The sequence below is a fragment of the Fukomys damarensis genome, unplaced genomic scaffold (genome assembly GCF_012274545.1).
Source record: "Fukomys damarensis isolate Sample0158 unplaced genomic scaffold, DMR_v1.0_HiC HiC_scaffold_33, whole genome shotgun sequence".
NCBI lineage: Eukaryota > Metazoa > Chordata > Mammalia > Rodentia > Bathyergidae > Fukomys > Fukomys damarensis.
In genome coordinates this window covers 44,518,710-44,536,972 of record NW_022900945.1, presented here as the reverse complement: position 1 = coordinate 44,536,972, position 18,263 = coordinate 44,518,710, and the positions used below count along the sequence as shown (strand labels likewise).

The 18,263-nt window shown below is 35.0% G+C and overlaps 1 protein-coding gene across 1 annotated transcript in view; it reads left to right on the top strand.

Moving 5' to 3' along the window:
• Rsbn1 (round spermatid basic protein 1) overlaps positions 1–18,263 on the top strand; it is a 47,576-nt gene that overhangs the window by 816 nt on the left and 28,497 nt on the right. The window contains 2 exon segments of the mRNA XM_033758256.1: positions 1–238; positions 11,581–12,254. The exon segment at positions 1–238 is cut by the window's left edge and continues 88 nt beyond it. Coding sequence (XP_033614147.1) covers positions 1–238; positions 11,581–12,254 — 912 coding nt within the window.

Genomic DNA, 18,263 nt, shown 5'->3' with positions numbered 1-18,263 from the left:
GTCGCCACCCCGCTCCCGGCCCCGGGCACCTCGGCCCTCTTCACCTTCTCGCCCCTGACGGTGAGCGCGGCCGGGCCCAAACATAAGGGCCACAAGGAACGACACAAGCACCATCACCACCGCGGCTCCGATGGCGAACCCAGCTCCTGCGTCCCAGGCGATCTCAAGCACAAGGACAAGCAGGAAAACGGCGAGGGCACTGGAGGGATGCCTCCTATGATGAAGGCCCCCAAGCGAGGTGAGAGCGGGCGAACTGCCCGGGCTTGGGCTGGAAGTCTTTAGGTTCCGATATCCCGCCCCTTATCCTACCGAAAGATTCCCAGCCCTGCTCACCGCCTGCTGCTCTACTCCTTAGATCCCACTGGGTGGACCCTAGTTTTCAGGCCATTGGCACAATCTGACCTAATTGAGGTTTCTTGCACCGAGGCTGAGCTGTCAGTTACCAACCCCCTTCCAGTCCCTCGGTGCCTCGAAACGTTTGTTTTCAAATTCGCCAGGGTTTCCGCGCCGCGCGATTCTTGTCTTGGAATTAGTGGATGGGGTACGAAAAACTGCCTCTCTGAAGTAAAGGCGCATCACTAACAAATCTTTTCCTTGTTTACCTTCCTGGTAATCTTTAGTTTTTACTTTCCCTCCACCCCCGGGCCAAATTATTGGTAGATCTGGTTGGGGCGTTTATGAATTATAAAAACCACACAACTCACTGGGTACCTTAGCTTCTGCAAGGTTAAAAAAAAAAATTATCTTTTTTATGTAGAGGTAAAAATAGTTTAAAATTTTTTTACAGTGGCTATTTTAACTCTTCGAATAGGGGTACAGGACGCTTTCTTTCTTAGTTGGTCCTTGGAAATATGTAGAACCAGTAGTCCTCTGAAAGAGGTAAGCGTGCAGGTGACAGCAGAGGTGAGAATTCCAGTTACATTTTATTCTATCTAGCATAATTTAAGAATCTATGTAGGACTCTTATTAAACGTGGATTCTAGGGAAATAAGGTTATTTTCCTATTCCCAAATACTTGTAGCTCTTATATTTTATGTGGAAGTAGTGAGGTATGCTTTTGACTGTGCCACTTGTTTGTGCTTTGCATATGATTTTTTAAATCATTTATTGTATTTCCTTAAGGTTTAAAAATATTAACCAGGTGTGGTGGCACACGCCTGTTATCCCAGCACTCGGGAGGCTGAGGCAGGAGGATCGCTGAGTTCGAGACCAGCCTGGGCTACATAGTGAGTTCCAGGTCAGTCTCAACTACATAGTGAAACCCTGTCTCAAAACAAACAAACAAACAAAAAAAAGATTTACAAATATTTCTGTATCTTGCTACTGGGCCAGTTTGGTTATTACATTTTACTAAATCAGCTTTTGAATCTAAAGTTTTGGGAGACTTACATTTTTTCCACGTAGTTGATCTTAGGGTTAACCGATTTTTTTGTGTATTGCTGTACTTCCAGTAGTGCTAGTATTAGATATAAATAATTGCTCAGTAAATAATTACTAAGTGGAAGTAAATATTTCTTTTGATTGTGTCCAGATCTCATCCTCAGAAATGCAATTTATGACAAGCTGACAAGGTGTCAGTTTCCACCACCAATATGGAATGGTCTTGCTTTATTTTTACTTTTATTCCCAACTCTGAGTGTGTACATGCAGGTGTGTATGTGTATTCATTTGTACAGAGCTAGATGGCACCATAGCCATCTAGCCATCATTTTTTTGTTTTGCTTTTTTCTTTCTGGTACTGGGAATTGAACTCAGGACCTTGTGGTTGTCAGGCAGGCATGGCGAGTTGCATCCCACACCCTTCATCATTTGTTTTGAATTTGTGTTGTTGAAGAGAAAACCAAGGCCTAAAATGGTGAGGAGACTCATCTAATCAAGTCACAGTTAATTAGTTAAATTTTTTTAATTTAAAAAAGTTTAAAATCATTGGCACAACAGGGTATGGAACTCAGACTTGTGAATCTCAGTTCAAGCTTCATCCCCAAGCTACATTATTTTGCTTTCTTACTCTTTTTCCGACTCCTTTGCTTATATTTTGCTGTGCTTGATACTATAGTGGCAGTAGCTGAATAATCTCTCACCTAGCTCCATTTTAGGGATAGATGGTGGCAATGACATGTAATAATTTAGAGTATTTCTAGGAAGATTGCTCAGTCTCCATGTCCTTTTAAAAGGGAAATAAAAACGAATTGGAAATCTAGTATTGATGGATAGAACCGGTAGTACTAATGGATAGATGATGGAAATGTTTTATGTCTCTGCTAGCTAATGTGGTAGCCATATGTGGCTCTTGAGCAGTATGTGGCTAGTATGACTGAGAAAGTGAATTTTTAATCGTATTTAATTCTGATTTATAATTGGCCACACATATGGCTAGTGAGTGCTACAATGGACAGCACGGCTTTCAACATTTGTGGTTTACCTTTTGTGAAGAGAAATAGATTAAGGTCAGGTCATTTAAGCATTTTAACTTTTGGCTGGGAGATTATTGCAGTATATCCCCAAACTATATTAGTAGGAAAAGAACTTAGAGACATTTGGTAAAAACTGCACTGTAGGGCCAGGGATTTGGCTCATTGGTTCTACTGCCTGCCTCGCAAGTGCAAGGTCCTGAGTTCGATCTCTGGTACCAAAACAAAACAAACAAACAAAAAAAACCTGCATTGTAGTAATCTAGATACTTGACATGCATTGGCATTTTAAGAATTCTGAAAACTGTACAGAAAAACTGGTTTAACTTTTGCTTAGTCCTGGTTTTTGCACACCACTTGATACTTTTTCCTCACTGAATATTTTTATTGTTGTTACCTTCATGCAACAGACATGCCTCTGTAGTTAATTTGAATTTAAACTGTGGCTCTTCTACTTTAACCTCTCTCTTTAGCCTCAGTTTTCCTGTCTGTAAATTGGGTCGTGGTATTTCGTTTATAAGGTTATGTGGATTAAATGGAACAGTATATGGAAAGCACTTAAAATAGTGGTAAGCCCTTAATTTAAACTGGCCTTTGTGATTTTTTTTTTTTTTAAATACCTGGTCCTTGAAACAACTCCCAAGATTAATAAGGAGAGTGGGTAGACCTGTTTACAGAGCTTTATCTTCCCTTTGTTTATCCTCCAGTTTTTAGAAACTATTTTGAGATTATGACAGATTCATAGAAAATTACAAAAGTGGTACAGAGAGGTCTTTACCTTTTACCAGTTTCCCTCAGTGGTTGCATCTTACATAACTTGTTGTATAATACCAGCATCAGGAATTTGACATTGGTACAATGTGTATGTGTAGATTTATGGTATTTTATCATATGTAGATTAGTGTAATCACCATTGCTATCACAGTACAGTGGTATTACATCTCCACGAAGATTCCTCTTGTGCCTTATAGTTTTATATAACTTTAGGTACTTCCTTGCTCTCTCCACCCTCCCCACCATCCCTAACTCCTGGCAACCAGTAATCTGTTTTCCATCTCTGTCATTTTGAGAACATTATATAAATGAAATCATACAGTATGTGATGTGAGACTATTCACGTGGTGTATGTAACCATAGCTCCCTCCCTTTCGTTGCTGAGTAGTATTCCACAGTATGAAAGTACTTTTGTTCCCCAGTTGAACCATTTGTCTGTTGAAGAACATTTTGGTTGTTTCTAGTTTTGGGCTATTTTGAGTAAAGCTATTGGGAATACTTTTGTGTGGATTTAAATTTTCATTTTTCTAGGGAATGTGACTCCTAGGTCATATTTTAAATACCTGTTTAGGTTATATTTTTTAACAGGTCATCATATTATTTTCTACTGTGTCGGTACCATTGTGTATTCCCACCAGTCTTGTTTTTCCACATGCTTGACTATCTGGTGTTGTCACTTTATTTTAGCTGTTTTAAGTAGATATAGGGTGATATCTTATCATGATTCCATAGCTAATGATAATCAACTTTCCATGTCATCATTTTCCATTTATATATTCTAATCAGTAAACTATCTCTTTGTATCTTTGCCCATTTTCTTTGTAAATTTGTTTCTTTTTTATTGTGTTTGGAGAATTCTTTATAGATTATAGGTAAGTCTTTTGTCAACTTAGGTGGTTTGCAAGTATTTCCTAGTCTGTTGCTTCTCTTTCATTGTAACAGGGTCTTTCGCACAGCAAAAACAAATCAAGTTTTAAATTTTGTCGAAGATCAGTCAAATTTTTGGATTGGGTACCGGGGTTCCAACTCAGGACCTTGTACTTGCAAGGCAGGCATGGTGCAGCTGAGCTAAATCCCCAGCCCTGTTTGTTTTTGTTTTTGTTTTTGTTTTTAATAAATCATGTCCAAGGATTTCCTTTTGTTTTTTCCCCTAAAAGTTTTTTAATTTAAAATTTTACACTTAAATCTGTAAATATGTTAACCACTAGAGTAATTTAAATTGTTGTTCCCTTTTGGAGGGATATAGACCTGATCTAGCACTTTTTGTTGAAAAGATATTTTTTTTTCCATTGAATTGCTTTTGTACCTTATCAAAAAATCAGTCCTACTGCCTATTTGTATAACTAGTTATGTAAGAGCTGGTTTTTAAATTTTAAATGGTTAGGAAAAAACCTCACAACACATGAAAATTATATGAAATTCAGTCATTGTCCAGAAATTACACAGTGCTATTCATTCATGCATGTCATCTATGGCAGTTCTGCACTACTAGTAGTAGTAGTGAAACTGCTATTACTAGTAGCTGAGTAAAGCAGTTGAGACAGACCACATGTCCTGCAAAGCCCGCTATCTGGTTCTTTACAGAGAAAATTTGCCAACCTGAGTTCAGCTACAAAACATATTCCTACCCACTGGCCCAGTACTCAATCCAAATTCATGTGTAGGTTAATTACAAATTAATTGTGATCCCAGACATTTGGAGTTACTCATAATTAATTGAAACAAACATTTAAATCTGTAAATGCTGAACTTGCTTCATCTGTAAAATAGGAAATAAGGTGATTTTCAAGGAGGTGAAGTGACATTGAAATTTTCTAGTTAATGGTAGAACTGAATATTAAGCTCAGTTTTTTGCCTGGTAGTCCACTAATAGGCTTTTCTCTTTCTGTACATATTGGGATTGAAAAGTTAATGAAGATATATTAAAAGTTTTTAAAAAGTTACTGTAAATAGTAGGCTTGAGTCTTAAGTTGACAGTTGTATACGTCCTTTGAAATCTTGATTCCCACTTATTGCTCACAAAAGCATAAACATATTTCCTCAAAAACCATCAAAAGAAGTAATGCTTCCTTTTATTCTTGATTAGTAGGTTTTTTATTTTAATATTTTTATGTGTTTTTAGAAAGGGGAAATGACTCCCTAGCTTTCTGCTTTGTTGCTATTTAATAACATTTAATGACAGGATTGCTGTTACATATAAGTCAACTTTCCTTTCTCATATGTTTTTCACCTTTGCCTTACTGGTATCACAGGGAAAGTGTACCTAAGTCAGAAGTTAATAGAATTCTGTAATGTCAAAAAGATATTGGCAGTTTATTTTGTTTGGTTTTGGTGGTACTGGGATTAAACCCGAGGCCATTACACTGAGCTACATCTTTAGCCTTCTTTTAAAATTTTTTTTTTATTTTGAAACAGGGTCATGCTAAGTTGCCCAGGCTGGGTTTGAACTCACAATCCTCACTTGGCAGGAGTTTCAGATTTAAAAATTTGATTGTTTTTAGTGATAGGAGTGGAGAATTGTTAGGATTATAATGAAAATTGAAATGAGCAGATAATTTCATCAGAGCAATAACTTCAGGAGTTGGTATTTTTCCTCTAACCAGAGAAAGGCAAAAAAATACCTTCAAGTGGCCATGGAAACTTATGTTTAGTATAAATGAAGCCATCTTTATGATTGTGCAGAATTATGTTAATGGGCACTAAAATATTTGTTGAGTAAAATAATAGTACTTTTATTAGCGATTTTCCCAAGTCACTTCAAGTCCATTAATTGTAGCTGAATAGTCTTGGTCATCTGTAGGAGTATTGTATAGGGAGGTTGATAGAGGTGGCAGCAAGAGAGTGTAGGGTATCCTATTGGAAGTGTTTGGATTTTGATTGTATCTGTTAGTTTTGGGAACTAATATGTTACATTTCTTGTTTCAGGCTATTTTCTTCTCTGTAAAGGATTTTTATCTATGTCCAGTAGTTTGTGGAAGATTAAAATGAGTTAACTTATACAGTCCCTAGCATAGACTTAGTGAATAATTGTTTTTGTTCTTTTGAACATTTTGTTTTTCCTTTTTACTTGTTTCACTTGTATGCTTCATTGTACTCTAGGCTAGTAATTTCTAGCTATAAATTGATAATTTCAGAGCTATTGCCAGCTATTAAAAGGAATGTTTACTACTTTTATCATGATTATAATAATCAAATTCATAAGAAATTGTGTTGATAGCCTTATATTCATTAACTCATTTAACCTCTAAACTCCGTGAGATAGACACTAGTATTAAAAACATTTTTAAGTGAGAAAATTGAAGTTTAAAAGTTTTTTGAACTAGGGGCTGGGGATTTACTCAGTGGTATTGTGCCTGCCTTGCAAGCTCAGGGTCCTGAGTTTGATCCATGGTGTGTGCGTGTATGGGGAGGTGGGTACAGACTTTAATACAGTTTGAAGTTTTACCCCCAGTCTAACTTTAAAGCACCTGTTCATACATAGCACACTATAGATTTCATACTCTGACTCTAGAATTCAACTATTTGGTGGTAAAAGTTAAAGTGTATTAAATATTTATGTTCTAGGATTATGCCAAGTGCTTTACATATGTTTTCCATATACTCTGCACACTGATCTTATGAGAAAATACTGTTGTTAACCCCCATTTATCAATGAAAAACAAGATAGAAACGTAGTAAGTATTCTGCCTCATTCATTATTGGTGAGAATGCAAAATGGCACAGCTACTATACTTTGGAAGACAATTTGGTCATTTCTTACAAAACTAAGCATACTCTTACTATGGATTTAGCAGTCATACACGTTGGTGTACTTAATTAAAAGATTTGAAAAAGTTCTCACAAAATCTTGCACATAGAGATTTGTAGCAGCTTTATTCATAATTGCCAACACTTGGAATCTGCCAACGTATCCTTCAGAAGATAGGTGGATAAACTGTGGTATATCGAGGTAGTACTAAAGAGAAACAAGCTATGTAGTCATAAAAAGACATGCAATACATATTACTAAGTGGAAGAAGGCAGTCTAAAAAGGCTATAATACTGTATGATTCCAAATATATGACACTAAGGAAGACACAAAACTGTGGAGATGATAAAAAGTTTTGCTTTCATTATGCGCCATGATTTTTAGACATTGAAAGTATCACATTTTTTTCCTAAAATATAGTTCAAATGTACGAATGGTTATGAGCTGGGCATGGTGGCACATGCCTGTAATCCCAGCTACGTAAGAGCCTGGGGCGGGAGGATCACAGGTTTGAGGCTAGCCTGGACAGCTTAGTGAGAACTTGTCTCAAAATAAAAAATAAAATAATGGCTGGGGGTATAGCTCACTGCTCAGTGTATTTAGTCCCTAGTACCAAAAAAGAAATAAAAGAATGATGTTATGAATTTAAGGTTTGTAATTTGGAAAGCTAATTTTTTGTAACTTTCAATAATGTGATATTAAATTATGCTGTGTGATAATTGATAACATTAGCATATGTGAGGATTTTACTCATAGTGTCATTTAGTAGTCTATATATAGTTAACATGGTCTTTTTTCCCCCCATTAAGTTTATTGGTACATTTAAAGCAAACAGTACAGTTACATTTATCATTGGGATCATTACTATAATGGTCTTTTAAAAGATAACCAGCAGTTTGTTTTTCAAATCAATGTTTTTGTCTTTCTCTGTAGGATCACATTATTTTGAATCTCACAGTTGGACAAGTGAAAGCTTTCCTTATCATAGGCGTTGTATGGCTTGGCTTCTTTGTAAAGAACTGATGTCAGGTGGGATGTAGCTCAGTGGTAGCTTGTATAGCATGTGCAATGCCCTGGTTTCCATTCCTAAGACTGCAACAACAGTAACAAAAACCAGTGTTGATAAATTCTGGTTTCTGCACTATGGGAAAATACATAACATGTGACTTCCTGAATACATTCCCTGTTGGAAAACTAAAATACTCTAACGGGAATGTTAAGATTGTTAAGAAGCTTTTACACTTTGACTTTTTTTTTTTTTTTTTTTGGTACTGGGGATTGAATGCAGGACCTTTCATTTTCGAGGCAGGCAGTGGCACCACTGAGCTGAATCCCTGGCCCTAGAAATTGACTTTTAAATAGCATCTTAAATTCAAGGATAGGCAGTTAGTATCTTCCTCATGAAGCAATAATGACCAACTTTATGTAATAACCTTCAACTTGTGGATACTTAATGCTGGTCTCAGTTGGTTGTCACCATAACAAATAAATGAGAATAAATTTTGTTTGTTTATGGAAATTCATCTTATACTGCAAGTATGAGATGAATAGCTTCAAATTTCTGTGCAAATGCAAGTTTTGTTAGCTTGAAAAGTCAACATCTGAAAAGCAAGAATGAAGCAGAGATAGGTGGACACTTTATCGTTTAATTTTTTATGTTGGAATATAAAATTATAATCAATTTAGGATCCTTTTCCTTGTGCAGGTTTTTTTTTTTTTTTTTTTTTTTTTTTTTTTTAAGATAGACTATGGTGGACTAATTGAATGGTTTTCATGTAAATGAGTTTTGGAATAAAACCCACAGAGAGTTGGCCATGTTAGAAATACCACTGGTAAGCTGATAGTATTGTAGAAAATGTGTTACAGTCAAGGCAGTTCCTTCTTGGTGTTAATGTCAGTGGCAGATCTAGATCACAATTCATCTTCTGCATACCAAATACCTCTTCTGAAGCTTAAAGCAACAAGATCTATTCAGATGCATTTTCTCTCTCTGTGAATTTGCTAAAACATTTAGTAGAGGGTAATTAGGACTATTTTTAATTCAGTCTAACCTTAATATTTAATGGCATTTATTTGCTTGGGAGAATTGCCTAAATTACTGACATGATACTAGGCAAAGTATTTAGATTAGTTTTGTTTTGTTAAGAAATACAAATGAAAAAAAAATAGAAATGACTTACTGAGTGTTCAGAAAAATTATCAAAGATTTAGTTGTGTATAGAATAAAACTATCTTTTACCAGCATAAGCAATCTGATTGCATGTATATTTTTTTGGTACATGATATAGTTTAATTATAAGTAATATTTGCAAATAAAAGTTTTTTTGTTCTTAAAAGCAGATGCTAAACACAATGAAAATTATTTGACATCTTTATACTTGAAAGCCTTTGACTCCGTGTCTATTTTCTTTAGAAAGTTTTATCACTTACTGTATTTGGTGATTTGGAGTGATTTTATATAGAGTATTCAATTATTGTGTACTATATACCAAAATAAATTCTTTACTGTAAAATTTATTGAACTTATTCTTTACAGAGCTAATAATAGGATTAATTGGAGCATCTTTGTAAACACTGAACTGCTTGAATTATGTCAGAAATACTATTATTTGGTAGATAAACTCTATATGGTAAATCCTAGGCCAAGCTTGAAGATTGGTATATGCCTGGTGTTTAATCATAAAGATTTTTTGCTAGATATATCTTCCAACTAGTAAATAAAAGAGGCCATTTTATCTTGGGCTTGTCAATCCATGGTAATACTTTTAAAAATTAAAAATAATTTTTTAAATTGCAAAAGTAATATATGTATTATAGAAAATTAGAAAATATAGGTAGGCAGAATAAAAGCTAGACATTTGTAATCCTACTACTTGTAGATAACTACAATCAGTACTTTGGTATATATTCCTCCAGATACTTTGTCATATATACATATACATACACACACACACAAATACATATATAGATCAAGCATACTCTCTTCTCTTTAAGTCCTTTGTGCCTCTATGGAATATTTTCCCTTAAATTCTCACATGCTTGGCTCATGTTATTATTCAGGATTCAGTCTAAATGTCACCTCTAAAAAGAACTTCCTTAACATTTATAGCAGCCTACTTATCACTACCTGGTACTTTCTGTTTTTTGTCCAACTATATTGTCAGGGTACAGAGAATAGGGATTGTGTCTGCCTTAGTCAACACCATATCCCTATACTCAGAAGTATATCTGGAAGGTGCGTTAATGTTCAAATGAATAAATGTTTAATATTAAAATGGGGTCAGAATATACATGTGTTAAGTGGATACGTGTGTTAAATGCTCTGGAAAGAAAGCTAAGATATACAGCCCTTATATTAAGTATAGAATAATACAGAATATGATTTAAGTGCTGTGATAGGGGAGTACAGTTGCTAGGGAGCACAAGGCAATAGTAACTATTGCTACATACTCCCTTAGGTAGGGAAGAGTTGTTAGAATAGACTTTCTAGGGGCTGGGGATTTAGCTCAGTGGTGCCACTGCCTGCCCAGCAAGTGCAAGGTCCTGAGTATGATCCCTGGTACCAAAAACAAAAAACAGAATAGACTTTCTAGAAGAGTGAAAATATTTTGTAAGTTCTTTTCATGTATAATATAATGGCTGAGTAATATTTTTAGTATGTAACTACTAGAGTTTGATCAATCTTTAATACTACTTGTTTTTAGACATCTAGAAGACTAATTTTGTTATTTTAAATTCTATCATGGATATTTTTATAGATCTTCAATTTTCTCAGGCATATAAATATTTTCAAGACTTTTCATATATCACCAAATTGCTCTCTGAAAATTGTATCAATTTATACTTCCAACAATAATATCTAAGAATGACTCCAAAACAAAAAGCCCCACAGTAAAAACTATGATGCTTTGATAGGCAAAATGATATTTTAAGCTGAGTGTGGTGGTATATACCTGTAATCCCAGCATTTGGGAGGCTGATCCAGGAGGAGGATTGTCAGAAGTTTGAGGCCAGCCTGGGCTACATAGTTTAAGACTACTATATAGCAAGACCCTGTCTCAAAAAACAAAACAAAAACCTTAAAAAGTATCTTATGGAGTAATTTGCCTTTGTTTGATTCACCTACATGTACAATAATAATTTATAGATGGACAGCAAAATCTAAGATATGACGTGCTTTAGTTTAGATTTTAAAACCACTATCTCAAATGTTCACAGGTAAAATTGATAAATTAGTAAATATACTATCTCAACAGCAGGGTTACTAAACAAATGTTCCATACAATAGGGTGCATATGAAATTAATTTTGATTGTAAGTCATATTAAATTATATGCTACCCTTGCAAATATCTGCTTTTTTGTTGTTGTTTTTTGTTTTTGTTTTTGTTTTGGTGATGCTGGGGATCAAATATGGGGCCTTGAATATGCTAAGCATGCAGTGTACCACTTAACCATACCCCTAGCTCCTTGTTATCTGCTTTTTAATCTTCAGCTCAGAATGTTAGCATTCTTAAAGATCTTTGTCTCACTTATTTGGTAAAATGTAAGTTATAATGACAAATTCTAAGAAATTGAGAGGTGACTATTTAATTTTGTATGTTGACACTAGTCCTAGCAACTAACTTCTTTTTAATTATTGTGGCCAGAAACATCAGATGAAAATGGTAAAACCCAGAGAGCTGATGATTTTGTCTTGAAGAAAATAAAGAAGAAAAAGAAAAAGAAACACCGAGAAGATATGCGAGGAAGACGCCTTAAAATGTATAATAAGGAAGTACAAACCGTCTGTGCTGGCCTGACCCGCATCAGTAAGGAAATCCTCAACCAAGGACAAATAAATAGCACTTCAGGAGTTAATAAGGAGTCCTTCAGGTATCTGAAAGATGAACAGCTGTGCCGATTAAATTTGGGCATGCAAGAATATCGGGTACCCCAGGGAGTACAAACACCTTTTATGACTCACCAGGAACATTCTATTCGTAGAAATTTCTTAAAAACAGGTACTAAATTTAGCAACTTTATTCATGAGGAACACCAGTCCAATGGTGGTGCTCTTGTCCTTCATGCTTACATGGATGAACTCTCATTTTTATCTCCAATGGAGATGGAGAGATTTTCTGAGGAGTTTCTTGCTTTGACATTCAGTGAAAATGAGAAAAATGCTGCTTACTATGCTTTAGCAATAGTGCATGGAGCAGCTGCTTATCTCCCGGACTTTTTGGACTATTTTGCTTTTAATTTCCCCAACACTCCAGTGAAAATGGAAATTCTGGGCAAGAAAGATATTGAAACAACAACCATTTCAAATTTTCACACTCAGGTAAGGTAAAATTATTGTTAAATTATTTAATAAATATACTATCTCAACAGCATTAGCCTCCTTCTGTTGCATGACACACCAGCACATTTTGGTAAACATTCATGATGATAAAGACACTGCAGATTGTCTCTTCATCCAGTTGTAAATCCTAATTGGTGAGATCTTTGGGGTGGGCCTTTTTCTTGAAGAAATACTTTATAAGTGTCATGCATCATTAGAATTTTTGAAACACAGGTTGAAAATGAATTGTCTTGTACTAAGCAGGTAATGTTAGTGTGGAAGATGTTTAGATTTGGTAGCCTTGAGTTAAGAATTAGGCTAATGTCATAATAGAATACATGAGAGTGTTGGCATAGTTACTTTGCCAGGTTTTTGTGGTTTTGTTTCTCCTCTTCAGTAACTTGTTGGCAGTCTATTGCAGAAATATGCCCCATTTATGTGACTTGAGAATATCACTAGGAAGGCGGCCATAGCCTCTGCTCCTTCTGCCTGTGCACTGTTGAAGGTAAAGACATTTTCTGAAGCCTTGCTTGGGCAGTTAGGCTTAAGTCAGCAGGGAAGTGTTGCCTTTCTAAACCAGTTTTTAGCATAGCATTTTTTTTTTTCAGTGAAGTTATTTTAGGGCATTAAAAAGATGTTAATAATTTGTCCTACTTTTTTTTCTTGCTTGCTTTTCTCATAAGGATTATGAATGTGAATGGTCAGCTCTACTTTTTGCTGTATATATTATAAATTCAAGTGGAGATGATTTCACTTTTTAGAAACGATTATATAGCCTGTTTTTTCAGATTTATCTAATTTGCTGCCATTCTTTTAAGTTTTTTATTTTTTTGGATAAATAAACTGTTGTTTAAGACTCTCAGCTGCTTATCCTATAGTGGTTTTAAGCCACTTAGATTTAATTGAATCTCTTCTAACTTGAGTATTTTTAGTGAGTCTGCCATCCTTGCCTCCAGTGAGGGGAGTATCCAGTTTAGATTTATGAGCTTCAGAATCTCTCTAATTGAAGTTCTCTCTGCAGTAGAGAGAGCAGGAGCAGCCAATCTGGAGAGGTCGCAAGATGGGGCTGCCCAAGATGTTGGAACACCATGTGCAATAAAAGGCTTCGTCTTGGATTTTGGCCTTGTTACCACAATCAGGTACCGAAGTGCTGACTTTTGTAGTAGATTTTCTTTTTTAAAAGGAGTTTTTCCCTTTGAAGTTTAGGGAATCCTATTTTTATAAATACTGCAGAAGAGACTAAAAACAGTTCTAATCTTGTCTGTAATCCTCACAAATCCCTAGCTGAAAGGAGAGATATTGCTGAGAGCCAAGTTAACATGTTCCTGTCACTTTTTAAATTTAGAGAAATGCAGCAAATTTTCTCTTCTGATTGACAGACCAGTAAGCCTATCTAAGGCATAAGCCAGGTGTTTAGGAGAAAAACGTCCTGGTTTGTTAGGGTAGCTTTTTAGCTATCATATTGTCTACAGTGGACCAAGTTTATATTTCAACAGACAGTACTCAACCTAAATAGTTAATAAAGAAGATTTCTAGAAATAATATTCCCTGCTGATTTTTGTCCTCCAAGTTTTAAAAATGGAGCTGAAATTTAAATGACTGTACCAACAACTTACCTTGAAATATATAATCACATTTAAAGAACATATGAAATTATTATTAAATTAGATGTTAAAACACTTAAATTAGATGTACTTCATCTATCTCATAAGATTATTGAGGTGGTTCTTAAACCTAATTTTACTTTAAGAATTTTTAATCACTGGAGACAAATATGGGGTAGACAGAGGAGGTTGAATTAGCCCATGAGTCTTGAATTTCCATTTTTTCTTGTAAAATCTTTGGCATATTTTGGGTTGGAAGCTAACTCAGTAGTTTGGATTTGTTTAGCACTTGATGGTTCATGGAGATGCTCTCATATTTGTATCTGAATGTTTGAAACAACCAAGGGATAGAAAAATAATTTGATCTCTGTTGTCTGTTGAAAAACCTGAACTTGGATATGTTCATCCAGGGTCATATAGCAAGTAAGTAGAAGAGTCAGAATGGAAACCTTTGTCATCTGAACAGTGTTCACACCACTTTCCATGCTCTTTCCTTATTTTGACCATTGTGGAAGAGACTAGTGTTTTTATTTGTCTAACACTTTGAACACTGAAAATAAAGTATCTCAGTTCAAAACAGAGTACAAAAGGCTTTATTTCTAATATTTTTAACAAATACCTTCAGATTGTTGACAAATACCTAGAGTATTTTGAAGTTACATGTTTTGTGAAGTATAAAATTGTGTTAATCTGTAAAGTCAAGTAAATTTATTTCTTTAGAGACACAGTTACTAGAAGTTGTTTATAATATAAATAGTTATGACTACACTTCAGGGTAGTTTATTTAGCATTTATTAAGAACCTACTGTGTGATGGGCACTTGGTTCTTAAAAGGACCAATTGATGAGTTCACTTTAGTGGGGGACATGAGTAAACCAGCAATAATAGTACATTTTAAATATTAGAGTAGAGCTGTGCATTAGGAAAGCCATATTTTGGAGAGAGCAGTTTATGGTGTTACCTAATTCAGCTTTGAGGGGATTAGAAAAGGCATTTTAAGGCATGTAATGCTTGAGTAGAATCTTGAAAGTAGATTAATACTTAACTTGGTAAGGACAATTTTAGTCAATGGGAATAATAACATTAACACACAAGAGGCAGTTGAGAATGTATTTTTAGGGGGCTACAAATAACAAGAGGGCATGATGACTGTTAAGGGGTGATTGAAGTTGAGATGAGGTGGTGGTGTGGGGAGAGAGAATGAGAATGACAATCAAGAGTGTGAGGGGTGATGGCATATGTCTGTAGTCCTGGCCACTTACCTGTAATCCCAACTGTTTGTAGTGGTCACACAGTAATCTGAAGGATGACATTGAGGGAAAAAATAAGATTGAAACAAGAAGACTGGTAAGGTTACTGTATAACCAGGTCAGAAATAATCCATATCTAATCTGGTATTGACAGTAGAGGGAAAGTAATTAAATTTGAGTAATAGTTAGAAAATGGAGATTAACTGGAGTTGGTGAAAGAGAATAGTTTTACTTTGTTTAGACAATGAAAGGATAACTTCCAATACAGAATAGGGTTGAAAAGCTAGTGTCTCCAAGTTAGAAAGCAGTGTTGTTGAGTTCAGTTTGATGTTTTGATTTGGAGGTACCATTTTGGGTTTAGTTTATGGTTTAAAATGGCTCTTTGTTGAATATATTGGATCTAAGATTGTGAGGCATGTCTAGGTTGGAGATGCAGAATTAGATCAGTTAGCATATAGGTGATCCAGGGATAATGTTAGAATGAGAGAGATGAAGCTAAGGGTGGAATACTCTGATGTATTTGCATGTAGGTATGAGGAATTTGGGAAGAGACCAAAAGAGAAAGACAGAAAAAGACTAGGATACAAGTTTCCTGTATTTTAAGAATCATAAAAAATAAAAATGTTATATACCATATGAGGGGTCAAGCAAGGTTAGAATGGAAAAATGTTAGGTGGATCAATTAGAACATTAATGGAAACATTATCTGTGCTTTGTAAAGTGTGGGCATCTAATACAGATTATACCGTTTCTTTAGAACCTTGCTACTCAGGGTGTGCTTGAATGAATTTGGCACCACCAGGATGGCTGCTAGAAATGCATTCTCTTTAACTCACATCTTCTGAGTCAGAATCTGTATTTTAAAAGATCCCCAGATGATTTATGTACATATTAAGATTCTAGAAGCACTACTTTACAATTCATCTCTAGCAGGAGGAAGTAAAATATAGGTTTGTTTCATAAAAGAAAAGTGATATCCTCTATTACTTTTGTATTTTTTTAATTATTGTAATAGCTAGAACTAGGATCCATATATACCTTTTTTAAAAACCATTTTATAATACTCAAATATTCTAACACCAGAGGAGGTAAATCCGAGATATTAGATGAAACACCAACCTTGTCCTTGTTTGATTACTTAGCTAACTGTGTTAATTTGAATTTCTAATCTAAAGGACTACATTAGTACTGAAAATATACTATGTTTTTATATTTTTCTTTATAATTGTATAGGATTATTAAAGAAATCCAAAGAATAAAATTGTTTGGAACAGTAATTTTAAAACTTTTTTTTTTTTTTTCCTGTATCTGGGATCGAACTTAGGACCTTTTGCTTGCAAGGAAGGCAGCGATGCCACTGAGCTAAATCCCTGGCCCTTAAAACTAAATTTTAGTCATTAGCTAGATAACTGGTGGGTTTTTTTGGTGTGTGTGTGTGTGTGTGTATAAAATAATTTTTGTTTTGGAGATAGGATCTTTTTTTTTTTTTTTTTTTTAGATAGGGTCTCATTGTGTGTAGTTCACGTGGCCTGGAACTCAATATGTAGTCCAGGCTGGCCTTGAACTCATGGCAGTCCTGCTTCAGCCTAGGTGCTAGGATAACTTCCTCAGTGCTAGGGCTACAGGTATGTATCACCGCACCCAGCTTGAGACAGGTCTTAACTGTGTTTGGGGCTGGCCTTGATTTTGAGATCTTCCTGCATCACCCAGCCAGAGTACTGAAATTATGGGACTATGCCACCAAGTCCTGCTTTAAATGCTGGTTTTGACAGGAAAGTTTGTGCAATCTTTTGGTCAATTAATGGAGGAAAATTAGTATTTTTCTTTAAAAAAAAAACCTACACGCAACCAGGTACTTTAAGAATAAATGTAACATGATATTTTTGCCTAGGCTTTTATTTTGGTTACTGTATTGACTACTTGAAAACATTTTTAGTGGTTTTAAAGTTTGAATTGTTATAGATCTGTAGTAAATGCTTGAATCCCCATACCTATAAAAATCTAATAGCAACAGCTAAATTGATTAAAATTTCAAATCTTCTTTTAGTCATCTGATAGCCTAACAGTTTTAGAAAAGGATGGAGCCATTTTTAAGTGCTTGTTTTATAAAGAAGGTCACATTTTGTCTGGAATCTTCCCCAAGGTTAAACAATAGTAGATCTTCAAAGAGGATTTTTTTCTTGTTTCTGAAAGATACAAAATTCTATAAAATAGAATATAGCTAATTTTAATGTGCATATAATAGAACTGGGACTTTTGTTAAAATGTAGCTTTTGATTTTGAAGGTCCAAGGTGGGGCATGCTAATCTACATTTTCAAGAATCTTTATGGTAACACTGGTGTTGCAGGCCCATGACCAGCAAGGCCGAAGGTCTCAACATCTGTGTATGAATTGCAAATAAAAACAATAAACACTGGAAATATGGTTAAGTCAAATGAGAATTGTTTTAAATATCACTGTCTGAGACGCTACCTTATTGCAGTAAGTAATAGAAGGGTACATGCAGAGTGTGTATGTGTGCTGGAGGGGAGATTGTCAAATGCGCATATGGATTTCACTGCGGATTGAGGACCTTGCACACTTGTGAGGCAGGCATGATGCCACTAAGCTAAATCCCTGGCCCCTGAAAATCATAGCTTTTTAACTTTAGATAACAGTAGTTCTTATAAATGTCATTTTTATTACTCTGTAAAATGGTAGTGTCCTGTAGGATTGGAGTATTGAACTTTAATGTCTACTTTTCTGGAGAAAGACACAAAATGTTATTTCTTCATTGTGTGTTGGGGCAAGGCCTTAAATGGCCTTGTTATGTGATTTCTACTCCTTGATTAATATAATTAACATTTTATAGTGAATTGATAGTGCTAATAAATAATGGGACTAGTAGAATTGAGAGTACTAATAAAGAGTGGAATTAACATATGTAGTGTGGGAACTAACTGAACTCTTAAGGAATGCTGCACATCAGTGCATTATATTAAAGAATTATTTAAAGTAGCTGGCTTTCTAAAACAGCACAAGTAATCAAGGTATATAATAAACAGGTACAAATTCCTTACACTGGATGTGATCATTATGTATATTGAAATAGTACCAATAAACTCAATAAAAAAAGAAAACAGCATAAATAAAAATGATAGGTTTGTTTTTTCCT